The sequence below is a fragment of the Anoplopoma fimbria genome, chromosome 2 (genome assembly GCF_027596085.1).
Source record: "Anoplopoma fimbria isolate UVic2021 breed Golden Eagle Sablefish chromosome 2, Afim_UVic_2022, whole genome shotgun sequence".
In the NCBI taxonomy this organism is placed as follows: Eukaryota; Metazoa; Chordata; class Actinopteri; order Perciformes; family Anoplopomatidae; genus Anoplopoma; species Anoplopoma fimbria.
This window is the reverse complement of record NC_072450.1, coordinates 24291664-24319568: the sequence shown is the minus strand read 5'-3', so window position 1 is coordinate 24319568 and position 27905 is coordinate 24291664. Positions and strand designations below refer to the sequence as shown.

Genomic DNA, 27905 nt, shown 5'->3' with positions numbered 1-27905 from the left:
CGGTGGACATGCGCGGAACTGCAGCGAATATGGCGGCTTGCATCTGATGGAAAGTGAGGAATCTCCCATCAAAACACCCAGTTTCAGACGGTCGGTATACGGCTCATGTCTCGTTATTAGTCTCATGTGCTGCCAGTGAGTGGGTTTCTCTCTGGGTTGCGATCCAAAGCGGTGCTCCTTCCTGCTGTGCGTCCCTGCAGAGGAAGGACAACAGACTGTGTTTCTGTGCAGGCGGACAGCTCGGTGCGTATACAGCAGCTACACTGAATCCCTCCTCGCTTTCCTGTTTACTGGATTCCTGCAGAGGGGTTTTTTTTTTACACTGCAACTATGATAACTGATTTATGATCCTGCATATTGTTATACGGTATCGTTTGCTGGGTTTTGTTTAAGCCCGGTCGATGACCACTGTCCCGCCCACAAACTGTGACCATAACGCAGATAAAAATGCGTCACAGACTTTTTTTTTCTTCTTATTTAATTTCATCTTCTGCTGATTCAGTGGCTCCCCTCCGATCATAAATCCTGCACGCGAAAAGAAAGCAATTATTGATGAATCACACACACACACACACACACACACACACACACACACACACACACACACACGTGCAGCCTGGTGCCACAGAGGTGTGGTGGAAGATAAATGTCTTCATCAGCTGTTTTATCGACAACACACTCTGTATTGAAAGTTTATTTTTATTTGTTGCTTGATCTGAGTCAGCTCACCCTGGAGGTGACGCCCTGCAGCGGTAACTTGATCCTTTTACCCTCCTGTCTCCCAACTGACCCGCCTGAGACAGAAAATAACAGGCCATGAAGGGAGGATGTCTGTTTTTTGTTTCACTTCAAATATGAGCTACACATCTTAATGATTCAAATGAATTGCAAATGTAATACTATATCAATTAGAGCTGAAACGACTGATTAATAAATCAGCAACTAGTTTGACGATCGATTATAATTTAAGTTAATTATCAAGCAAAAAAAAATAAAATATCAGCATTTGCTGGTTATAGATACATTTTTACTTTTGCCATTTTTAGAGTTGTAGTTATAGTTCCAGGTTCTCAGTTGTTATGGTTTATCTTCCAATTATTTTCTCAATAATCGATTAATATTAATATTAATGTCTATAAAATGTCTTCGCAATTTCCCAAAACCTAAAGATATCCAGTTTACAGTCACATAAAACAGAAATTGAAAGAAATAAAACAAAAAAGTATGTAGAGGCTTGAACCAGCAGTTATGACCCAATTTGGTTTTGAACTTGTACAAAATACAGTATTTTGAGAAATCTAAAAAAGGGACATTTACTTTGTTTCTTTTAATTCCTTAATTTGGTTTTGAACTTGTACAAAATATATATATTCTAAACACATTTGATTTTTTTTTACATTTGTTTGCTGTTGATGGACAAGATAAGGAATTTGAAACTTTCCCATTGTGCTCTACTTGAATTGGGCACATTTTACAGATTTATGACATTTCATAAACTTAAAAAGTACCAAACTGGTTGTGTAATGCGTAATGGAATAAATCATTAGTTTCAGCCCTTGTACTGTAGTACATTATAACATTATGTATTTTATGTAACTTCATGTCAAATGTAGAAATAGGTCAAGTTATACATTAACATTGTTTGTGTGTCAACAAATATAAAAAAGTAAAAGGCTTCATAATCCAGTCTGAATAAATTCAGATAAATTTAGCATCATTATGACAAAACATCTTTGAGTAAAGTATAAAGTTTCAACCAAATCTTTTCTCACTATAGAATAACTACTATCAGTAACACTTTGACAGAAAGCATTACCTTCCCCTTAAAGCAAAGTTCTTCTCACTGTTCAGGTTTGTGAACAGTACGCTGATCCCAGATAAGTGAGTGCCTTAGTGGCAAATGGGGGTTGTAAAAATGAAGTGCTTCCTGGTCTGCTGGCCGTTTTTTATTTTTTTTGTCTGACCCTCTTGAGCGAGACAGGCAGACCAGTGCAAACACTGAACCAGTCTGCAGCTGAGTGAAGGGCAGAGCCGGAATCCTTTTCATGTCGGTCAGCAGACGTCCCGCTTCCACACGTCTTAATGGCTTTTTATGGCAGCTTGGAATCTTTATGGCTTCTTCTCACTCAATGGGATCTTCTGCAGAGACAGAGAGGGGTCTTCAGAGGGAGGGTCCGCCACAATACATTGCAGATGCTGAGGTTTTCAAACACATGGAAAAGCAGACAATGTCTGGCTTCTGGATGGATTATAACCTCTAAATTTCTATATTTACTTTGGAGTTCATCAGTTTTTTTTGGATGCTCTGGTACTTTTGATTCATTTTCTGCTTCATTTTTGAGCCATCACTATGTGCGTACCTCGCAGGGAGTGGGACTTTGCTCGGAGTGTTTGTAAACCTGCATGTTCAGGCCGGATTTTCAGCATAAACAGTGTGGTAACAATTTTATTTTATTATTATTTAATTTGTACAGTGCATCGGAAGTAAATGTTAGCTGTGTAGCAAAGCTGCAAACGCATGGACTTTAAACCACTTTATTCAAATCCCCACAATCTGCATGTTGTTTGTGTTTATGTAGTGGGATAATCATTTATCTATATTATTTCTAAAAAGAATGAGATGTTTATTGAGATTTAATGCATCTTTCATGGCTGTTGTAATTTTGATGTACAAATGTTCAGTCAGTTATAGAATATTATCTGTTTATATTCAATGTGTGAGTATCAGATTAGATATCACAGGAGGGATTACGGTAATGCAATCAGAAAAATATGAATGACTATTTCCTTTGACAACCACAGAATTAAATCTGGAGCAAAACAGAGTATTTAGATGGAAGATTGGCTTTTAGTAAGTTATTTTCACAGCTGGACACTGTTACTCAAACAGTGCATTTGTTGGGGGCTATTTTCAGCTGTTGATTGATACACGTATTGTGCTCTTGTGAATATTTAGGGTGGTGTATGTGGGTCAAATTAAAAACATAGTGTGTGTGTCTGTGTGTGTGTTGACAAGACTTGACCTTTTAAAACAAAACCGTATTATCACTGTTCAATATTACTGTAGAAAAAAAGGCAAGATATTTTTGTTTTTTTAACCATCTTTCAACAACAAGGCAACTCAAAATGCTTTAAGACTTAAAAATGGGATTAGACAAGAAAGAGAAGACAATTTAAAAATACATTGTTGAATAGGATTCAAATGACAGACTAAGCAGGAGAATATAAATTAGAGTATAGTTACAGTACAATGCAAGATATGAATAAATCGAGAGTTTCTGTGAGTTTTTTTCATATATGTGTAGGATAAAAACTTTGCTGAGTCGAGGGCTGTTGTAACAATGTTGTAAAATATCACATGAAGCCAGCCTTCAATAACTTGCTTGTATCATGAAGTGATCACCATCCTACAACCTACATTACAGTGGGTCATTCTTGTATTTTGACGTTTTTTGTCTGTTTCTATCTCGTCTCAAGTGTCTGTGTAGGTAACGTTCTGCAGTACTCCAGCTCCTCTGAAGCTGCACGTTTCACTTTGGTCATCATGGGCCGAACACCACACAGAGGTAGGCCTCCACAGTGTACTGTCACTGTTATACTTAGACTGATTCTCAAATGTACAAATGGCCTCAACGCCAGTTTGATCATGAAACAACACAGAAAGATCAAAATGCTCACTGACGCTTGCTAACACATCATTTGCATTTTCGGTGTTCATCTTTTTCTCAGAGCTATTCCAATCGCAGGTTTTATGCCTTCATTCTCACATTAATTGCAGTCTGTATATCAGTAGCTCCCACATTCTGATGAGCAGTTCAATCATCTTTTGATTTCAGATCAAAAAGAGGAGAAAGAGAGACAAAGCAGCATCACAGCAGGATCTCCCCTCGACAAATCTAATGGTTGGCATCTCTGATCTCTGGCTTTTTTCTCTTTATTGTCGATCCTTTTATTAAAATTCTAAGCTTTTTGAGTTAATAGCCTTTAAAGAAACATTAACAGTGATCAATAATCTATTTAGCCTTTTTTTTCAGTCTTTTTTTTGGGTGGGTTAAAAAGAGCAGTCATAAGTAACCTGTTAAGATGTGTTTTCAGAGGGTTTTAGCAAGTTCTTGATGAGCAGTTCCCCCAGTTTTTACCAAAATAACCTCATCACTTATTTGCATATGTCTTCTCAACTTCCTGAGCTGTGCAGATTTAGCAGCTGTGGTATAAATAAGCATAAAAAGGGCATTTTTCTCTCTTTCTGCAATCCATTGAACATCCAAGCTATTATGTCTCCTATGTTTATGATTTCCTTTATAATAAGTCCAGGTGTAGTAGTAGTAGTAGTAGTAGTAGTAGTAGTAGTAGTAGTAGTAGTAGTAGTAGTAGTAGTAGTAGTAGCTTGGTTACTGCCCAGGTCCTATTCATTTAGGTGTTCTTTAAAAAATAAAATATATTTTTTTAATGGATTGAATAAGCAATTTCTCAATAGCTTCCATGCTGTACGTGTCCAGTGTATAATAGTACAACATTTATTTGGCCCCAGTAGTTACTAGTTACTCTCTACTACAAAACACATATGTTAAGCTATATAACAGTACAGTACTATCCACTTATTTATCTAGTAATATACAAGTATCAAAAAATGTGCTCCTCACTGACAAATTTCAACATCAACGGCTCTTACATGTATTCGTTAGTGTTTAAAAACGAATAATACAATATTCCATTATAATATAACACTTTGAAAGGAGTCATTCTGCATAATGAGTAATTATATTTTTGATACTTAAGGTACATTTTGAAGTTAATACTTCTGCACATAAGTAACAATTCGAATGTAATACTTCTACTTATAAATGAGTAGAGTTTAAGACTGTTATTTCTACAAAGCTACTTCTTCCACCACTGGTGTCGAGTGTAGTAAGCTGGTAAAGGTCAGTAGAATAATATATTGTGGTCGTGATATGGAGTAACAAAATCACAATTCACTGAAGATATGGAAAATATTGCCATTCATTTTCCTAAAACTGATTAATTTTATATAATAAAAAACATTTTTAACTTATATATGCAACAAACAAAACACGGGTATGTTGTGACCCCCCAGCGAACGTCAAACTTAAGCTAGCGTCTAGCTAGCTAGCGAATGATCTAGCAACTAGCGTTTCAGAGACCAATATTTCCATCATAGACCACAATAGAGACACATAAAAACCGTAACAAAGCCTGAGTATTCGACTTAACGTTATGTTCGCCAGGGTCCAAAACATGAGTCCAACTGAAGTGAAGGCTAATGTTGCTCCATAAATAACGCTATTAAGTTAGCTTAACTGCTGGAACATTAAACTAGCAAGTTCGCCATTTCAACTTCAAAGCTAACGTTAACTTAAGGTCACGTCACGGTTTGTATTCACAGTTTGTTTCTGCTGCCCCCAAGTGGCCAAATAAGTTATTTTAGGTTTAAAAAAAATGATCAAATCAGACCGGTTATCAAAAATGGCCGATAACATTCCCTCTAAAATGGTTTACGGTGTTTTCTCTAATACTTCCTTACAACAATATTTATTTAATCAGCTGGTTGTTTCTGTGTTTTTTGTTGTTAGAACCGTTCAGTTGGGAAGACTATCTGAGAGAAACATCCTCCACTGCAGCATCGCCTAATTCATTCAAACAGGTAACCATTATTAAGGGGCTTATAAGAGTACCATGTCATTCATACCCTTTAAATTGTTTTCTTCAAATGTTTGTATTTTTGTAGTATTGCTAATGTTAGATACAATCTGCCATGAACCAGAGTCACGCCAAGCATGTCCGATGTTTCCATAATAGGGGTCATTTAGTTAAAGGTATTGTTTTAAGGATAAGTCTGGTGATAATCTATATTTTTCTTATTGTCAACAAAGACCAAAATCAACAATACACATAAAACTAAAGTCTGTGGAAATAAAGCCTGATGTACAGTAGTTAATTCCTCTGTGCCATACAGCTATATTGTTGTCCAAAAACTAAAAACACATGAGCCACACCGTTGTAGTGACAGACATGTTTCATCACTATGATAAACATGGGAATGATATAAGCTGGAGCTGTTAAGCCATGGCTGAAAAATAGTCTCAAACAAATATTTATTTTTACTCCTGTCAGCGCACAGCTTTATTTGAAAAAGATTTGGTCTTTTTATTTAAATGAAAGATTATATTTATGACCCGTTTAAAATATTTACATTTTTGGTTTTACAGTTTTATGGGTCTTCCAGTCATAAAAGTCCTCACAATGCATGTCAGTGACTGAAGGTCCCTGTGTGTCCCTCTGCAGTCCAGAGTCCCACCCTCCAATGACTTTAAAGCAGGGATGAAACTTGAGGCGCGGGACCCTCGCAACTCAAACTCTGTGTGCATTGCAACGGTGATGGGCATGATGGGTACTCGTCTTCGCTTGCGCCTGGATGGAAGTGACAACACCAACGACTTCTGGAGACTGATAGACTCATTAGACATCCAACCAATAGGAACCTGCGAGAGGAATGGAGACATGCTGCAGCCTCCGCTGGGTGAGTACACCAGTATTTGTCTGTAAGATATTTGTCTATTTCTACATGACTCAAGTTTGTTTGAGAGTTGAAATATGTAAATACTTGTCTCACAAAAAAATTGTTACTCATAATATGACAGATGTGTAGTGGGTTGTATAGTGAACAAGGACCACACTTTTTGGGACTGTGTCTTTAAGCATTTTATTGCAAGACACCAGACATGGTAATACCCAAACCTCCCTGCAAATGTAGACAGACAAAGCAGTCACAAGGTCTTATAAATAGGCGTTTTGAAACTTCCAGGGAAAAGACCAGTATGAAAAGAGAAGATAAAAACTCACTGAAGTTCAATAAAACAAGCGCTAACTTCCTGTGAAGACACAGAACGTTCCCGTCTCGTAGATAAGTGTTCAGATTCTACAATAAAACATATTTCCTCTCATGCAAATACACTAACACCTTAGGAAGCCTACAACTAATTAAAGATATGGCATTGTGATTACATAATGTAAACCTCAAACGCCTACACACTCACGCCCACTCACTCAGTTGTTTTCACAGATGAGATCTCTCTTCAGGACTGTGTGTGTGTGTGTGTGTGTGTGTGTGTGTAGAGACTGACCTTTTTGACATGTCACAGTAGGAAAAGCCCAAGGGTGAATAACAAAGTAAATTATGGCTGAATTCCATTTAGCTGCTTCAGTTTCAGCGTCCTGGTATTGTTGTTGTATAGAACAGAGCTATCATTCATGTTGTTAGTAACACCTAACACCTCTGTCTCTGATTTGGTCTGATTGATTCAAATAATGCTGGTGATGTGCCCATTGACCGCTGTTTTCCCAGTTTAAAGAAACAGTTGACTATTTAGTTTTGAAAGAAAAATTGAACAGCAAATACCAAAAGAATTGAGTCACACAAATGCAGAAATATATATAAATACAGTATTGACCTAAGTCCTGCTCATTGACAACACCACCACCTCTGTCTGCAATTTAATCAATCTGACCTTGTGTTTAGGTTTCAGGATGAACGCTTCGTCATGGCCTATGTTCCTCCTAAGGACGCTGAGTGGAGCAGAGATGGCCCCTGCCTCTGCTTTTAAAAAGGTAAAGATGACTTGAAGAGGCCACTGAGGGCGGAATGAATTGGCAGATCTGTTGTCAGTTTTCTCATAGTTTCATGAGACAAAGAGTGACAGTAACAGTATTAAATGTTGACCTTTTAAATGGGGCCTATTTTTCCAGGTGTCCTAATCCTCTCACGGTCAATGTGAAGGACTCCAGCTATTAAATTATTAAAACATTACAAATAAACCCATAATCTCAATTTCAACTTTTCCTACTGTATCTATTGCAGTAATCAGCAGAGACACAAGGGGGAGCCACTCATATGTGTTTTACACTGGATCAGACACAGCAGCATGCCAGTCAATACGCAAATTTTATTGATGCAAAATGTGGAGAAAGCAGTGTTATGTTTTAATAAGACATGATAAGAATTGTGTATATTAATGAGTAAGCATCTTCAAAGACTTGCAAGATACAAACAGGGATTCTGTGATTGTACAGTATTAATTTGCTTGATTATGTGTACGTATGTATATGTGTGTGTTCAGGAACCACCCACCCCAGCTAAAAACTACTTCCTGCCTGGTATGAAGCTGGAGGCGGTGGACAGAAAGAACCCTTACCTGATTTGTCCTGCCACAGTTGGAGAAGTCAGAGGTCAGGAGATTTTCGTCATGTTTGACGGCTGGCGAGGTGCCTTTGACTATTGGTGCCCCTTCGACTCCAGAGACATCTTCCCCGTCGGCTGGTGTGCCCTGACAAAACACAGCCTGCAGCCACCTGGAAATTTCTGTAAGTGCTGCTTTGATTGTTAGGTTTCTATTGTCGTGTAGTGTGTAGAATGTGCCATCTGGAAATTGTGAACTTCATATATTTTTGACAGTGTCCCTGAATAACAATAGATGAATGAATTTGCACTGATACCACAAATTTCCATTATAAAGTAGATCATATGATTATATTTTGGATCACCATGATGCATATATTTCTTTTAGCAATAATTCCACAATAATTCCACATTTCATTGTTATAACCATATTATTTACACCTGTCTATGATGTGAAAGTCAAATGAATGGTCAAATTAGCTTTTATAATTATCTTTCATAGACCATGACAATCAGTAAAGTACTTCTCAAGTATCGTATAAGATTCAGTGTATGGTTGTTTAATCCCACAGATGACTTTAAGGTAAACAGTCAGAAAATGCTCATGTAGGACAATCAGGCCATTCGTAAGCTAGTTTATCACATTGATTTATTTGGAAGTTCTTGTTTTTATGGTGGATGGATGTTTTTTTTGACAGATCTTTAAATTACATTATGCAATTCTCACCACTAGAGGGCAGCAGAGCAACAATTCAGATGTGCCTGCTCCATCATTACGTGCTGAGACCATAGTTGTGCAAAATCTGTAATGCAGTACCCCCTGTCCAGTGGAAAACATTTTTAGTAGGAAAACAAAATATATGTTTGTTGCTGCAATTGACGATTGCATTGAAAATAGAAAGACTGAATATAAAATGTTGTTTACCACACTTTTTATTTTTATTTGACTCATTATAGTGTCATTGTTATATTTTCAGGAATTATGCATGACCAAAAATATTGTTATCAACAGTTTTTTGTAAATCTACCGCACCCCCTGCAGCATTCCAAAGTACCCCTAGGGGTTAATATACCCCCGTTTGAGAAACACTGCTGTAATGGACTGCTCAGCATACCTGTAGAGTTGACTCTAGATGTTGATTGTTCGGTGCCCTCACTTAATCATCCCCGGTACTGGGTGTCATATTTCTCGGCCATTATCAAGACAGAGAGGCCTTGTTCAGAGCTTCTTGAGTCTGTCTGTCCCTAAAATGGGTTGAGTTTAGAACTTTTCATCTCAATGTGTCTCAAACAGTTGATCAGAATTTGCTTCCATTGCTAGCATTTTTAATAAAAATGTGGCAAATTGTGACAAGAGGTGGAGGAAGTACTCAGAACATTTAATGAAGTCAAAGTGGCAATACCAGGGTGTAGAAAGATAAGATAAGATAAGATAATCCTTTATTAGTCCCGCAGCGGGGAAATTTGCAGGATAACAGCAGCAGAGAGGATAATGCAAACAAGAGAGATAGTAAAAAAACAAGAATTATAAATAAGTAAATACGTAATTACACAGTAAAGAATATTAAATAAGTAAGTAAAAAAAGTAAAAAATCCACAATAACTAAGATATTATATATACAGACAGAATAATTATTGTATTGCACAGATTGTATTGTTGTGTGGTCTACTGGGAGCAGAGTTGAAACACTCAAAACAAATATAAATCCTGCAATCAAAACTTCACTGACGTAATTAAGTATTAGCATGAGTCAGAATGACCTATTTCAGAGTAAGTTATATTGTTGGATTATAATTAATAATGCAGTTGATATGTCTGCTAAACATAAAAGTAAGCCTTGATGAAAAATAGATTTAAGGCATTGAGATTTATAATTGTAATCAATAAAATTACATGTTTTTGAAATCTTGCATGGAAGGAAAAGGTTTTGGTTCATTTCATTTATTTATTTATTTTATTATTTATTTTAGGAGCATTAATATATAGTCATTATTTAAAGTCATCATGTAGTATCATGAAATAATGGCGTAATGAGCGGTGTAATTCGCGAGTAAAGTGTTACTTCCTTTGATATTGTAACAGGATGGATACTTGAAGATGATGCAATTGTGTGACATCTTGTAGGTAATTATGTAGTAAACATTTTGGTTATATGAAGCAGTAACATAGTAAGAGCTTCAGAATTTACTGAAGTTTTTAACCCTTTTAAACATTTGAATGTGTTGTTTAATTGTCCAGGAAGGCACTAGTTACCACTGAAACAATTATTTTATATTTTGCAGAAATTAGGAATAACCAAGTCAGTTGTGGAATGTTGAGGTCAGATTTTCATTTGTGAATCTCCTCTGTGTGTCTTGTTTTCCTCTGTCTGCTTTGGTTTGAGTTGGTTGTCTTTGTTGGTGGGGATGTGACCTGCAGCTCTGACCTCCACATTGGGTTTGCAGAGTTCTCTGAAGACTCAGCGAGTCTGCTTGAATAGATTCCAGTTTCAGTTTTTTCTCTCATAAATTAATCCACTGCTTTACATAACCACAGGCAGTTTTTTAATGTGTGATTGTTTGGGCTGTTTCTAACTCCAGTTAGCCTGCTGGAAAGATTTTGAAAGATGTGAAAAAGGCAGCTTGGCAGTTAGAGCAAAATGACAACGACTGATTTTCCCACAAAGATGCAGATTTAGTCATGTAGGTCCAGAAACAACTCATTTCAGGCACAACCCTCGGAATAGTGTGCACACATCTTCTAATTAAACTGAAAACTGCCTCATTTTTTTGAGGGGGAGTCTTATTTGTCCTTTTGGGAGAAGAAGAAATTTTGTAAGATGTCACCTACTGTAGTACTATGTGGTTTACGGGAAAGCAGTCAGTCTAGAAAAGGACCGGCACAGTGGAAGAATATCAACAAAATTGTTAACATATTATCTAATTATAGATTTAGATTTTCATTTTTTTTTTTTTTTTTTTTTAATTCCAATATTTTTAAATAGTCAGCTCTTATTGATCATAGACGTTACATCTTTGCTTTTGGGGGGCACATTATAGACAGGTTTTAACTTTAATTGTTATAAGTGAAAAACAGCTTGAAACCTCAGATTAATAACATATCCATTTTTCAGTTATCCACAAACTTACATGTGCATTTAGTTCATTCAAACAAATGAACAATTGTCATAAACTCTGTGCTGCTTTGTATGTTTTTTTCATTTAAATTACCATGGTAAAAAATGCTTTTTTTTTTTTTACATCTTAAAGGCTTCTAGAATTAATTTCTATGTTAAGATTGTTAATCATACACTATTGTATTGTCTTTAAAGAGGAGCATACTATATTACAAAAACACAAAACAGAAACAACAACAACAAAACAATTTTATTATATTTATTGTTGTTTTTGTAGAAAACTGCCTTTTTATGATTAAGTTTAGAAATCTTCCTTAATCTTTATTTAAACAAGGGCAACCCTATATAGGTTGGAAACCCCGAATTGTAGGATAAATGTTTGATGACCAAACAATAACAACAACAGTAAAAACAGATAACAATACTGAAGATACATAAAATAGACAAAAGTTAGGAGTCAAATTACCAAACTAGGGGAAAGACACACTGTAAAAGACATGCTACACAGCCAAAAGACGAGCTGGAGCTGCCAGTATCCTCAATGACATGGTGAGGCAGTAATTTCTCCGTTCATGTATTCCTGTACTGTTTTGATTAATATTTGTTTATGTTAAATGTAAATATAATTCTCATAAATTATATAATAAGTAATTTCAGTTCACTTTGAAATTTATCAAGAAATATATTCTATCAGCTTTATAAATGCTTGTAAAATATCTGGTTTAGAAATATTTGCCTCTCTAACCATTTCATTTCGTGCCCATATGTCTGAGGCCCCCTCAGATAAACCCTCTCTTTATTTTTTTATATGCTCCTAATTTTTCCATAGATGCCAGGCTGGAGCCCAGAACCTCACTTAGACAAAACATTCCCTTCTACGTGTCCCGCAAATTAGAGCTTTGGTTGATATAATTAAATTGTGAAGGTCGTACTGAACTATTAATTATCAATCAGGGTGTAATTAAACGGTAATTATGCTCAGCGTTTACGGGAGTATATCAACATGTGATTTGCACTAATTCCTAAGCTGATTGTTCAAAGTTTAGCTCCTAAGTTTTTTTGGCTGATATTTAGACGTCTGTCATCCATCAAAATCACTTTGAGGAATGTCTCAGTGAATATCAACCATCCTCATGTTTGCTGTTACGTTACATTAGCGCCCATCCAGCAACTTCCTCTCCTTTACCCTATTGTTGGTGTCCTCTGGTCAGGAAACATGGGGCTTTGAATTACCCAGACCAACAACCTTCTTGATTAATGAGAAGTGTGAGTTCATGTGTGTGTGTGTGTGTGTGTGTGTGTGTGTGTGTGTGTGTGTGTGTGTGTGTGTGTGTGTGTGTGTGTGTGTGTGTGTGTGTGTGTGTGTGTGTGTGTGTGTGTGGTTGTTTTTGTTTCCTCCACTTTGTTGATGGATGGCAGCAGTTACATGTTCTCAGTCCTCAGGCAGTGAGGCAGTCAGGTTTACAACCACCATTCAGTGTTTATGTATCGATACTCCAGAGAGATGTTGATGTCTGCTTCCATTGTAGGTCCATACAAGACTGCCTGGCGACAAAACACTAATCCATGTGTGTAAAGGGAGCTGTCATGATGTGACATCCCTAGATCCGCCTCTAGAGCTCACCAGGGGCCAGTTTCACAAAGATATTTTAGATGAGTCCGTAGTGTTTGGCAAGTCTCAATCTTACTCTCAGATCAGTCTAGATGACTGTTTCATGAGCATCAAGACTGACTTATTTCAAACCTAAACTTAATTTAGCTACTTTAATCTAGGTATCTAACTAAATCTACCTAAATCCAGGGTGCTACCTAAATAAGGAAGGCTATTGTGAGAGCTCAATATCCTGTTTTTAGAAACTAACCTGAATCTTACTGATGAGTAAGCAGAAGTGCTGCATCCTGTCACATTAAGAAGCCGCAGCAGCTCAGCTCTGCTACAGGTCTGCACTGCACTGACAGTTTATATGACAGTTTATTCTTCCAAAAGACAACATTTTACTGCTGGAGTGAACAAAGCCGAGCTGTTTGATGCGGTGACTCAGTCAGCAAGGTATTTTTGCTTGAAAAAAAGTCTTGATTTACTCAGAATTTATGTTAAATTAGTTAGACAGCTTTGTGCAGCAGATTCATTTATATCTTTATCTGAAGTTTGACCAGTAGTTTGGGCCATATAGTCAAAGTCTATTTTGTGAATCCAGCCTCTGATCTTTGCTCACAGAGAGACTTACTTACTTTAGATTAGAGATTTACTCTTTGTGTGTGGGTGGAGTTTGTAGGTAAAAAACAACAACAAAGAACCCCCAGATAATGTTATTCACCAGACTGCTTTGTTTGTATGGGAGTAAGTGAATAAGTAGGGCTTGGCTGAGGTGTTAATGAGCTGATAATTAGCTGTACATGTGAGAGAAGGAGTGAGAGACTCTGTAATTACTATTACATTAAAAAAATTCTAATTAGCTTTCATCAAAATTGTCTTGCTGTGACCCTGCGACACGTTTTTCTAAGAAGTAACAGAGGATGCCAAGAAAGGATGTCGAATAAAAATCATCAAGCAAAATAGTTTTGTTTTTTTCCGGATTTTTGTCTTTGCTTGAAGATATTAAATTGGGTCAAGATGCAGAATAGTGCTTTCTGAATAATGCATAGAATAATAGAGCATGCCTGTATTTTAGCAGATACAGACAAATAATAGATGTTTTTCTATTTAAGGCAAAAGTATATTTTGTTACCTTTTTTATTATATATTTTGGCAATAATTATCTTGTAGAAATTTAATTTACTAAATACTTGATTAATGTAGTGGAAAACAAAGTGGTAAGGGAGGAATTTTTACACAATTTTACTCAGGTATTAGTATTAGAAATACGAAAAATGAATCAATTTTTTTTGCAATCAGTGCATTCTTTTAAAAAAATATGTTGTGTTAGATTTATTGCTGGGGTTTAAGTAGCTTTCTAGCTCTTGTTTTACTCTGAAATCATCAACCATCAATGGGATTTGGACCTCATAGACTTAACAAATCAAATTCTCAGTGGGTGTCTTGAAAAGAGTAGACTCAAAGATCGATTTTGAATGCAAGACTAGTGTCAAATAGTTATAATCAGTAAGCCGTATCTAATTAAGAAGCTTCATGCTGTACACACAAATAGCAAAATTGCTTCATTCTTGAAAACATTAGCGCTGCCGTTTTCTCCGTTTAGAAGCAGATTAAGAAGTTTTCGACTGAAGGGACTTTTCCCATGCAGGCTTCCTCTGCTCCACATTGTTCCAGAGGCTGTGTGATATCCGACTGGGCAACTGTTTCCTGGAGCTGGACCTGGCCATCTTTCATCAGGGAATGTCTGAATAGGCTAGAGTTACACTCCTTCTGGCCCGAGAGACTGTGTGTGTGTGTGTGTGTGTGTGTGTGTGTGTGTGTGTGTGTGTGTTGAGGGAAAGACTGCTCGTGTGCACCAACTCCAGGAGTTTGCCCCTTTTCACCCGTTTCAATCAGGACTCTTCTGATCCAGTTTAACCTTTTACCTTCCCCCCATCCCCCATCCGCTCTTGGAGCCCCACAGTGAACCCCTCTCCCCCCCGCCATCTCCCCCTCCCCCGGGGTTTGCTGAGAAGCAGGTGACTGATGTAGACTGTCGATATGGCCTACAGATAACATGAATAAAGGGCTCAACCCCCCCCCCCCTCCCTCCCACGCCACCCACCACACCCACCCACTCTTCCTTCCCTCACTCTACCCCTCCCTAGCCCCTATGCAAATGTAATACCCCCCCCTCCCTCCTCCTCTTGCTCATTCATTGGGAGGGAAGCTTTTGCAGCGGCTTCAACCAGCAGCAGAAGCAGCAGCGTGGGCTTTGTTGTGGACTACTGCCGGGAGAAAAGAGAGGGGAGAGAGTCACGGAGAGAACTGAGAAAGCAGCTGATAGAGAGACAGAAAATAGACAATGAAGTGCAGATGAGGAGAGTATTTTAGAGGAAGTTAGGAAGAGGAAAGAAATTTAGTCAGAGAGAGGAAACGCCAACACCAGCTAAAGAGTTTCTTCTTAGAGAGAACAAGGAAGCGTCTGTACTGAGGGACTAGTATTGTTACGGACATTACTACTACAGCCGATACTACTACTACTATTACTACTTCTGCTGCTACTCCAAAAGCCACAACTGTAGCAGTGAAGTTCTGCATTTTTGTTGGGGATTTCCTGGTGAGTTTGATATGTTTACCAAGTCGTTTCTGTTTGCTCTTTTTCATAAATGAAAGAACAAAACTTCTCGTAAGGCTTACAGTTGATAGTACAGTTATTTATTTATTTATTATTGATTGTGTTTTAAAGGATGTGTTATGATTATATCTACCACTTGCAGCATATTGAAGTTAAGTGCAGGCACATTTATGTAGCAATAACATGTTTTTTTTAAGTATTTCCGATCCTTTTTTTTAATAAATGCAACAAATCAAAATTGATGAATACGTCACACATTTAAAGTAAAATCAGGAAGTTGCAGTTGTGTCTTGGAAATTATTGCTTGTTAAGATTTGATAATTCCCTCCTTGAATAGCGAATAGAAAAGATTATTTACTAAAATAGCTAATTCTTGCCTTCCTGCTATTGTTTTGGTAAAACATAAAAAAGGGAAGTGAAAGCTTAATCTTCTGCTCAGATGACGGTTGCATGTCATCTCACATGTGTAGCAGTTTCCTACCCTGGTGTTAATGATTAAAGCTGCAGTTTGACACTGTTTTCTTTGTCTAGCATGAAGACTTTTTTGGAATGACTTGGATTCAGTCAGATAAATTGTAAGAGACTAGTGGCTTTTGCTGTTCAGAAAGATTAAAAGTCTGCTGATTTAAAAGTATATTTGGCTCTAATTATGTTTGGAGCTCCATGTGTTTTTGATCATGTGTTATGTGTGTGTGTGTGTGTGTGTGTGTAAAGCATCAGGAATTAGTTAGCAAAGGGCTCAAGCAAGGATTAGTGGATATCAAATATTTTCAGTACACTCATTTCATGCACTCTTCTCTTTTATTATGAGAGCTTAAGTGATCAGCTCAGAAGGGATCATCCACACAAGTCTCCGTAGAACATTAGTGATGTTTTTGTTGTTGTTGAAGAAGACAAAAAAAAGAGTTTGTGCAGGAAAACATTGTTGTGTTTTAACTTTGTGCAATGAAGCTATTTAAGTTACCTCTCCCTCTCTGCTGTCTGCACACAGTCACACACACACCTGAATCTGCAGTTCATGAGTTTCATACGGCTTCAGATTCACTTAAAGGAACAGCCTTGTGTGTGTGTATGTGTGAGTGTGTGCATGTGGCTGACTGGACTGTTTGCCGTGGGGGGGGGGGGGGGGGGTTGTAATTAGATGAGAAGCAACTCTGTGGAGCCCCTCCCCCCACCCCCAGACAGCAGACACACTTCTCAGGGACCCCGTTCTCATGCGTGCACGTACGCTCACACACTCTCGGACGTTTCCTCGAGCTGTTGCTCGCACGGGTCAACGGGTCGAGTTGGAATTATATAGTCATGATCAGTACCATATGTCTATTTGGTTGCACCGTTTCCATGCTAGCGGTGCCATGCTAAAAAAAACTTGAACTTTTAACTATTAACTGGTATTAGTTTTTGCAGATTTACATTATTACAATATAATACACTTGTTTACATTAGCGGTTTTGCATGTTTTAGCTTTTTTTCTACCTCATCAGGCAGACATTGGTTACTGTAAACTTTTCTTCAGTGTAGATATGAATGGAAAACAATGGTTGCCTACAATAGGAAGAAAATGTATACACAAATATAAAACTGTATAGCACAGAGCTGAGCTGTTGATACATTTATGAGTCAATTGGAAATGTATTTGCAAAATTGTCTAATTCTAGCAAAACATACATTTGCTGGTCAGAGCTTCTTAAATGTGAAGGTTAGCTACTTTTCTCTGTTTATAATTTAAAATGGAATAATTCAGTTTTTTGACAGTTGTTTGTAAAAATGACATGTGAAATATACACTTGTAGTTAAAGCTAGGGTGGGCGATTTTGGAGAAAACTTGAGATTCCGCGCGTGCTCTCTGGCCTCTCCCTGCCACGCTACCTGCTACTTGTAGTTAAGGAGCTGACATTGCAGCAAAATGTACCTGTACTTTAATCCTTTTATACAAGCAGCCTTCTAGTTTTGGCTCAGCTATTTAGTCTGAGCAGTCAAACAAGATTTTCATAGAGAACAGATTCACAAGCTGTATTTTGGGGAAATAGTGTTCAAATAATGCAAGACTATTAGAATATCCATTTGATGAAATGGTACAGCCATGAAAAACATAAAGGCTTAGGTTTGAGTAGTTCTCTCAGTGTAAATATCACTTCCCACTCTGAAGTGCTTGAACAAGCAGGTACAGAATATACATGATGCTGTCAGCCAGTGTGGAATGAAATGCATTTATAAGCCGATTTTATTTGAAAGTTGTGGTAAAAAATGCAGAGGTGATTAAACTTTTTTTTTTTATAAATGTGATAATAAACCTACCGTTGGAGTGTGACATTAATCGCCAGTATGGAAATGGTACATGTTGCTTCGGTGTCTGTCACATAATGTGAATGGATTAGATTTTCTTTTTTACAGCATTGAAAGATCAGAGAAGCCCCCCCTCAACTCAGATTTCCCAATGCGAGTTAAACCCGGCTGATACTCATTGGTACCCTGCAAACACATTCTGATCTGCCTTTGTAGGTCTTATGGCTTCTAGCTCGGTGTGAATAAGCGTGCCGCTGCGTGCACTGCAGGTTAGTGATTCTGTTCCTCTGTGAGCACGCTTTGTGTGACCAGTCCTGGTGAGCGGGTGAGACCTCACCCTCTGAAACAAAACACTGCTCTATTCTACGCCCACTTTCACTCATTTCCCAATTAAGCCGCTTTCAGGGTGCCCCGGCCGGCCCCTCAGAGAATACTGTAAACCTTCCATAGTCTGTCCATATCGCGTCAGTCAAGGAGGCTCTAATGAAAGCCTCGGCCCCATGAGAGCCTTCACATGCACTCTCAGGCCCCACGCTCTAACCAAGCAATACGTTGGTATTGAAATAGGAGATGGTTATCGCTCTCTTTCTCTTTCTTTCTCTCCCTCTCTCTCTCTCATTTGTGCTGTCCCTTTTTCAAACATCTACTATGATAATTATGTGATCATATCACAGAGTCACGCTCAGACCTAATGAAAACAGAAGGAGGTGGTGGTGCCAATGATTTTTTTCCCTTTCTAACAATATTTTCCCTTTTCTCACTTTATTGTCACCTTCCTGCTATTTCAACACCTAAGCTGATTGGCATTTTGTAATAATATTTCTTTCATGAGGAAAGGCATTCAAGTTGGAGGGTGTCTGTGATCCATGAAGCGCCTTTAAGCTGGTTGCTGGGACATTTTCTTTCTTTTATCTGGATAGTGGACAGTAGGAGGAGGAGGGATTGCACGCAGCAAAGCTAAATTTGAACTTGGGACATAATGATTACATGATTGGCGCACCAAAACCCCAGGGCCACCAGGATGCTGAACAGCAGTGTACTGTCAAGTCTGATTGAAACCAGCCAGGCTAAATATTATCGGCAAATTGAAGATTATCGCAGATGCAGTACCTAGAAAAAGTATTCATCCACCATGGAAAGTTTAAAAATGTTGCAATTTCCATGCAAAAATATGTTGTTTTGAAAAGGCCTTTTTAATGATTCCTCTCTGTTGAAATGATTCATGGTCGGAAAAGCTTTCCAGTAGCTTAACTAGATACAGATGATTTATTAACAGCTAGTTTAGCCATCAAACATCCATTCATAGTATAGTATTGTAAAAAAAATAAAAAATAATAATATTAGCTGATACATTGTCATCTGATATCTTGAACTCCCAATTGACACTGGCCTCTTATTATAGTGCCTTATATGAAATGGATTTAAAGTCTTATCACCATAATCACTATATTTGTTGTGTTGCTGGAGCCTGAAGGCTTGAGGAATCGTCTAGCACCGAGGTCTCTGGGGGTTTGTGACTTTTGACTCTGATTTCAACGTAAGGAGGGGCTCAATACAAAGGACCTGCCAATCTCAGAGGACTCTGAAAAAATCAAAACAAATCTCCTCTGCAGGATCACTCAGTTATTTGTTTCCCCCTCCGTCTTTTGTCTTTCTTCACAAATGTCTTCATCCTTTTTTTGAAAACAAAGGCAGACACTGAACACTGTATTAGGGCGTAAATGTGCCATTTCTAATAATGCTGACAATACCTTAGCACCAAGATGTAGAGCAAAGTTAATTCTCTGCATATGTCTTTGTTTAAATACTATGTGCAATCTAATTTTGTGAGCTTGCAAGATGACATTGAGTGTTCCGGATTTTAAATATATTTACTTTAAAATGAGCAAATCAATGTTAAGTTATGACCCTCTCCTATTTTAGTGCAATGCAATCTAACATGTGCATTATACATTTTCCTAACTTTTTTCTATTTGTCTCTCTTCCTCCCTGTCATATCCCATTTTATCCAGTTACCCTCCCTGGTGCGCTCCTCGCACCCGTTTCTTCCACCTCAGCCTCCCTTACTGCACGTCGCTCCTCTTCCAACTCCTCCTCCTCCTCCTCCATGCAGACCTCATACCGACTGCCCAACCCCTTGCCACCGCTGCCTGTGCGCAAGGGTGTCCGAGGTCGTCGTCCCAAATCCCAGACTATTGCTTTGTTGAAGGCAGCGGCCGAAGCTGCGGCAGCAGCGGCAGTAAATGGAGCATCACAGAGCCCTGCCAGAACGAGCACTGAGTCTCAACTGGCCCCCAGACCACACAAGAAGAGAGGGCCCAAGCCCAAGAACAAGGTGAGATGTCATAACAGTTGTAATCTGTTATGCTGCGCTCCAGCGACCCTGTCATTTTATGTTTATAAGTATTATGGCAGAAATGATTTTGATAAAGAGGAGACAAGGTCAGAGGTGGGAGGAGTTTGAGGATGTTTATTCACGATAAATGAGGAGAGCAGCTTTGCTTTAGAAGCTGCTGTATGTGCTGAAGAGCAGTTCACATAGAGCAGTGAAAGAGTTAAATACACCTTTAATAAATCATTAACTCAAAGCCTTTGTAGGTTACAGAGGGTTAATGAGGAACGGTTTGTTTGTTTGTTTTTTTCCTCCAGAAGAAGCCTCGGGTGGTGCAATCTCCTGGGGCACCAGCAGTTATAGTTCCACCTCCAGAGACCAGACTGAACTCCAGAGACGTCCCAGCAGACAACAACCATAGCAACAGCTCAAATGTAGTTTGCACAGGTAAATAGTACAACAGACACAACTGACTCTGTGGTGGTCAATGCTAGCCTGATCTCAGCAGTCAACAGAAAGAATCCAACAAAGATTAGGTTTGTTCATGTTTTCCATCTCTTTGTGTCATTCCAGTGTGTGTCTATGTAAACAAGCACGGTGACTATGGCCCGCATCTTGACAGAAAGCTAGTGCAGCAGCTCCCGGACCACTTTGGTCCAGCTCCAGTCAACGCAGTGCTTCAGCAGGCTGTCCAGGCATGCGTGGACTGTACGTACCAGCCCTCCGTGATGCTGTCCTTCCTACAGAGCCAGTCACATACAGGAGGAGAGGTCATCAGAGGTAAACACAGTGATCTCCACGGGATATTCCTTGTGAAAGAAACTGTTAGCAAACAAGGTGATGTCTTCAAAATGCTGGTTTTGTCCAAATGACAGTGATACAATTCAAATGTATATGAAATTATATAAAGCAGATAAAAGTAGAAAATCGTCATGTTTGAGAAGCAAAACAGAAAATGTTGGCATTTCGCTTAAAAAATTATACAGTTCGCAAAATTTTCTAAGTTTGTTTATTAACATCAAAACTACTCCAGTGGCAGTTAGACTACATAAAAACATACTGTTAGAGGAATAATGAAGCACTTTGGGATATTCTGCAAATTGGCTTTCTTGCCAAGAGTAAAACAGTAGCTTGGTTTAGCATTACATTTTCAAATATTATTTTCTTGATCCTTTTATGCCTTTATTTGACAGCCACACTAGAATTGTGGAGAAAAAGAGTAGGGGAATGTCAAGAGTCAAATGGTCCAACAGGCTGAGAATCGAACCAGGGACTTTCTCCTCAGGGCATATGAGCCCATGTGGTATTGTTTCTAAGTAGGGATGTCAGTTTTGGTTAATTTTGCTTTTGATCGCCCGACACCTGTTAACCAATAACTTTTCGTTAATATTTAAGAAACAAGTTGTGGAAGAGCAGCTTTTTCTTTTTTATTCCTGTCTGAAAGCTCAATTGACTAACATAGGCGCCCAAGTTAAATATACATATATACTGTAAATTTACCTATAGACTGCGTAACCTGTCAAACATTTGTTTGAATCTACAAAATTCAAAGTGTAGAAATAACAATTCGCCATATTACAGGGGCCATGTGTTAGAGTATTTCTTGGCCATAACATGTCATTTAAAATTCTGTTTTCATACAGATAATCAAATGAGATCCTGTGTTAATTAGCGAGATTTAGAGGTGCTGGTAGGCAGATTTTGTTTCATTTAGACTGAGCTAAACAGGCTAATGTTTCGACCAGTTTCAGAGTCTTTATGCTAAGCTAACTAGCTGCTGGCAGCGGAGTCAATCTCCTCATCCAACTCTTGGCAAAGAAGCAAACATTGAACTATTCCTTTTAAATTCACTTGTTGAAAATCAGTGCCAGATAAATTCTAATTTATTCAGCCTGGATGGGCAATCATCTAGGTGGAATTGGTTTAAGCACACACTCATGGGCCATGTATGCATGTGTGTGTGTGTGTGTGTGTTGTGTGTGTGTATGTGTGTGTATGACAGGGGAAAGAGAGGAGGAATAAAAGACAGTGCCTGTGGCAGCAGCTGATGTGAGCACTGTGTCCGTAATCAGAAATGACATGTGCGTCTAACCTGGTTTGGGATGCTGGGATTGGCTCTCCCTTGGGGGTCGGATTGGGAAGGCTGTGGGTGAGGTTGGGTGAGAAGGGGGGGTTTAATTTGTGGATTTGTGCAGGCTTGGCTTGGGTGGGGGGTGGGGGGTGTAGTGCAGTGTGGGATAGGGCCAAAAAGGTGGGTTTGTGCTTATAAAGGGAGGGTGGTAACCCTAAACCATCTGCTGTTTTTCTTAAGCTTTGAATGAATACAGTGTGTGTGTGTGTGTGTGTGTGTGTGTGTGTGTGTGTGTGTGTGTGTGTGTGTGTGTGTGTGTGTGTGTGTGTGTGTGTGTGTGTGTGTGTGTGTGTGTGTGTGTGTGTGTGTGTGTGAGGGAACACTGAGACTAAAAGCTGTTTGTGTTGTGCCCCCCAGTGCGGTCAGAGCATGGTATCCGCTACGTGAAGCTGCCCTCCGCTTCCAGTACGTCTTCTGTGCTGCGGTTCCTGGAGAACATGTGCCTACACCTGGAGAGTGACAGCCTGTTCAGCTCGCAGCCATTCAGCCCGTTCAACAACAACACACGCTTCTACAACAGGACAAAGTCAGGTGGGCAAATGTGTGTAACTGTAATGGGAGAAACTGAAGAGCAAAAACTTTGAGAAAGAGGGAAGGTTAGAGGAGTTCACTGTGGGCTCACAGTGAACTCCTGTAATGGCAACAAAATTATGACAATGGGAACAAAAAATGATTGTAAAACTTTGGTCCTTCCTCTGTTCCACTAGCCTTCCATGTGCATTTGCAAAGTGCTGTTCTTGAAAAAAAAATAAAGCATTTAACAATTTAAGCACTAATGATATTTATTTGTATTGCAAAGAAAAAATGTGTTAAAAAGTTAGACCATGTTGTCAGTACAAAATATTAATTTTTTTCTGGTTTCTGGTGTATATTGTGCAGATTTAGATCTAAATAAATATAAAAGAGTATAATTTTCTATTGATAACCTAGTTATCAATAGAAAAGTTTAGACATTTTCTTCTGAGAAAACTTTCCTGAGTCTTCCAGTCTCTATTTGGCTGCGTGCATAGTCCAGTACAGGGCAGTATCTTTTCTGTTTTCTGATTGTGATCACACAGCACTAACAGTACCTCTCAACCTATCTTGAAACAGAACCACTGTCCCACCCTGAGAACGGCCTGTCTAACGACGATTCCACAAAGGATCCCAATCCCAGCACCCGGCCCCCTCACACTGCAACCGCAACGGACTACAGAGCAACAAAGAAGGAGCGTCCATATTACCCAGGACACACACACACGCCACCACCCCTACGACGCGTCAGCTCCAACCCAACAGAACTCGGCCAGATGTGTCCACCTAGACGAGTGGAGGGTAGGGTGAAATACACACACAGATGTAGTTATTGTTGACATTGATTTTTATTTTGATGAAATACTGAAATTTACACTGCTGATTATCCCTATGTTTATATTTTAAGATTGTAGTATTTTCAATTATGCCCCCCTGCTCCAAACTCACTTACTTCCAGAAGAGGATTGTGATATCTTCCCCTAACAGAACATCACCCTCCAATTGACATATTTTTAAGCAGTAAAAGCTTATCCGAATTAACATATGACTTAATTTGGCCAGATTTTTTTATACAAAATTCAAAGATATGTTTTATAACATCATAAGCAGAAATTAAAACATTTGATAAAAGTATTTGTTTGATTTGGTTTTCCTCTCTCTTGCACACACTCACTCTCTACAGCAGCCAGCTCAACAACAGGCCCAGACCACCTGAAACAGGACAAGGAGGGTTCAGGGAACAACGCCTCTTCCTGGTCAGTTGATGAGGTCATGCGGTTTGTCCAAGAGGCTGACCCTCAAACTCTCGGCCCACACGTCGAACTGTTCAAAAAACATGTAAGTATTTCCTTTTAAACGGTCTTCTTCGTCCTGGTTAAAGGTCTTCAGACTACACAGGTTCTCATTCACTGTTTTGTATCGTGCAGTCAATTGGTTAAATAAACTCCCACTGACCTTTTAGTCTCCATGTTCAAGGCAAATCAGACTTCCACCATTCAGCCTGTTAATCAAGGCATCTTCATTTTGATGGAATTGTCCTGACAGGAATTGTTTGTAACGACAGCATGCTCCTCTCTCTGCAGGAGATCGATGGCAGAGCTCTGATGCTGCTGCGCAGTGATGTCATTATGAAGTACATGGGACTGAAGCTGGGCCCGGCGCTCAAACTCTGTCATCACATTGAGAAGCTGAAACAGACCAAACAATAGAGGATGAAGGCGCTCTCTCTTGTCACTGGCAACCAAACCTCACACACAAACACGCATTACTCTACAGGGATGTGTCAGTGTAAATCCAGCTGAACCCGGGCCGAGGCTTCCATTGTGGACACTGAGGTCCAGTGCTCTGGATTTATTTGTGTGATTGTGACTTAGCAACCTGCAGGGATATTACAAATACAAAGCTACACATGATCACGGTATTTTTGGAATCAAGCTGTTTAAATTGGACAATGTTTTGGCTAACAAATACATTCATCAACAGAATTCAGACCAGAAAGTATAATTGAACAGTTAACTGAATAAATAAAATATGAAAAATACATGTTGTTAAAAACATTTGAGATCCTCATTTAGATTTCAGGGTGATGTGGCGTGCATCAGGGTACTTATGACCTCAGTTAGTCTTAAACCCCGGCCTCGGCCCTGATCTGAACACAGTTGTTTTTTAATTTCCTTTGACATAAAAAACAGACACACAGTACATTAATTCATCACTTGCATACGTGTAATGATTATCAGATATCTCAGCATTTTTGTTTATGTTTTCTTCTTTTTTTCCTTATTGTGAAAGACTGGAGGGCATTATTTATCAAACTTTAATTTACCAGACATGCTGTAGGCTTTGCAGCTTTGTCTCTTCAGATATCTAGCTGTTTAAGAATTTATCCCCAATCACAATTTCAGGATGGATTGGAAAAGTTAGTTCAGGTACCGGCAGTAAATCTCTCACTGAATTATTTCTAATAATGCAATTAAGTTTATGAATGACTGCATTTACAGGCTGTCAGATTTATTTAATGCAAGCCAGTTGATGTATGAAGTCATGAGCATAATAACTGACAGGTACTAAACAACAGGAGGGCCCCTGTTAAGTGAATGAGAAGTGTTGAAGGGTTTCAGTCCAAGATGCTGGAGAAATCATCTTTGTTGCATAAATGATTCCTGTCCTCAAACACTTTTTTTGACACCACTTAAATTATGGATATCTTATCTAGGAAGAAAGTCTGTTTTGTGTGCTGGAAGACATTCAAGCTGAACAGTTTACACTTGAGCACTGATGTGGCTTCATGATTGTATTCTGCTTGGACAGTCACACCACATATACCCATAACAATGACTGGAATACTGTAAGTGCTGACATTACAATAGACACAACTGTCTAGTTTTAGTGCTGTACAGAACGTTGAGGAGAGCGTACATGATGAGGAAACTGTTTTGTATAAATCGAGACAAAAGGTTGTTTTTTGATATAATTTTGTACTGTAACAAATTGTATCAAGCGTAAGTGTACCGTAATCACTTACTTCTGCCTGAAATAGTTTTTGTTTGCACCATCAAATAACTACCTGCAGGACAATGCTGTGTCTGAGTAATTATTCACAAAGTATTAATCTGTTTTTCAATGGCAGAAATACACATTTTCTGAACATTTCAGAACCCCTTTCAAACCAAATCATGTGTGTTGTAGCTGCATTTCACACTGTTGCTCTCCTGTAGTGGTGACAGGTTGATGCTTGAACCTGTCTTGCTTTAATGTGAAACTCAGGTTTTAGTAGAGGTTGTTTTGTAGATGTTTTACATCTCTAGCATTCTGTGTTCATTGCTACGACATAGAGGGACTGCACAATAACCGACTTTGTATATTTTCTATACCTTGTCATCGATCGCTCTGTCTGCAGCCTTTCATGTGTAAATATGTGACTTTTTACTGTAAGTTCAACATAAAAATGGTTGTTGAATATGTTTGATATGCATTCACAAGATTAAACGTTTGTTTACATCATCTACATGTTTGAGACCCAGGCACATGGCCACCATGGTAGCTACTTTTTTTGACCCCTCTTTGACCCCTTAAAACAAAGGAATGTCTACTTGTAACCAATCATCACTAGTTTCACATGTTTATGAGTTATGACCAAATTGACCAAAGATGTTTTTATATCTTGTTTTATCTGAATATCTAGAAGCCTCAAGTTTTAAGTCACGAGAAAAAAAGAGAGAAAATAACAGAATACTGTTTAGCATAAAAGCATTTTTTTGTCTTGTGAAGCATCTCAAGAGCAAAGCAGTTTTTTTTCTTTTGACTCCTCAGGGGGTCCTGGCCCCCAGGCTACTGGCCTAGTCAGTTGACTTGCTTTCCACAGTGAAAATATTATTGGGATTACAAGGAGAGATAAAGGGTTATAAACTGTAATATAAATTAATACGTGAATACAAGGGGAAGAAAATATTCAAGAGCACTGGCAGAGGTCCATTTCCTTTTAGTTTTGGGGGATTGTGTGTGTGTTTCTGTCTGGAGAGTATGGGGGTTGGGGGTGAGGGTCAAAGGATCATGGATGTCTTACTTAAGGAAAGTGACAGTCCAATAGGAATCATTGTTCAAAAGATCAGCCGGTTCAAATAGCTCACCAGCAGCACTCAGAATAAACAGGCTTATTATGACTCATCTCTCAGATTCTTTAGGAATGGTGGATGTTGTTTCCTGGTTGTGAAGCAGGCTATCATCTCAGCACAGTGCTCCCAGACAAAAGCTCTACTACCCCACCACATGCTTACATCTATGTATATATGTTAAACAACGTTAAATAAGAAGTGTTTGTGGTTACCTAGAGGACTGATACATTAATATGAACCAGTAATGGTTCAGAAGTAGGCACTCTTAACACCTTAGAGAGCGTTTTACTCTCTGAAAGGAAAATATATGTAATGGTGACTTTGTGGACTAAATCCTTGTGAATTAATATTTTTAAGTGATATGCTAATCTTAAATTATTGTTTTTAAGTGGGACTGGTTACACCTAATCTAACTGTGGGTTAGATTAGGTGTAAACCCAGAAAAAAAAGACAAATACACTTGGATAAAAAATAGAATTCACTAAAGATAAATCTAAGATGTTTTATCATAATTACAGAGATCATAAATATGGCTGGTATCCAGTAGTTGGATAAGTACTCTTAACTTGAGTATTAGTAGCCATACCATAGTGTAGAAATACTCAGTTACAACTGCAACAGATTAATTCAATATACAAAATGTACAAAAAAAAGTGCAAAAGTAGCATCAAAAAATATAGCCTACTTAAAGTAAAAGTACTAATTATGCAGAATGGCCCATTTCATAATAAATTATATTTTATAATTGGGTTATAATTTTTTTGATTATAACTGATTGTCGCAGCTGGTAAAGGTGTGGCTAATTTTAATAACTTCATATTATATTAAGTAGTTTGTGAATTTCTCTACGGGATCAGCAAAGTGTCACATTGCTTTAACCTATAATACTAGCCTTCATAACAGGCTAATATACTTTTTGGTTATATTTTATTTTGTTAAAACTGAATCTGGAAAGTAACTAAATGTATCAAATAGTTGCCGCTAAGTAAAATTATTCCAGATGT

At 38.4% G+C, this 27905-nt stretch overlaps 1 protein-coding gene across 2 annotated transcripts; it reads left to right on the top strand.

Moving 5' to 3' along the window:
• On the top strand, window positions 1-26261 carry scml2 (Scm polycomb group protein like 2). 2 transcript variants are annotated; one of them, XM_054610505.1, is made up of 14 exons: window positions 1-243; window positions 3478-3566; window positions 3837-3902; window positions 5592-5662; window positions 6304-6538; window positions 7538-7626; window positions 8136-8379; window positions 19823-20145; window positions 20463-20589; window positions 20716-20922; window positions 22631-22804; window positions 23366-23587; window positions 23970-24124; window positions 24370-26261. In XM_054610505.1, the coding sequence occupies exons 2-14, from the start codon at window positions 3545-3547 to the stop codon at window positions 24493-24495; spliced, it is 2061 nt and encodes a 686-aa protein (XP_054466480.1). In that variant the 5' UTR covers window positions 1-243; window positions 3478-3544; the 3' UTR covers window positions 24496-26261. The 2 variants fall into 2 exon arrangements, with proteins under 2 accessions (XP_054466480.1, XP_054466470.1); XM_054610495.1 differs by having other exon boundaries at window positions 20460-20589.
• The last annotated feature ends 1644 nt before the right edge of the window (window positions 26262-27905 follow it).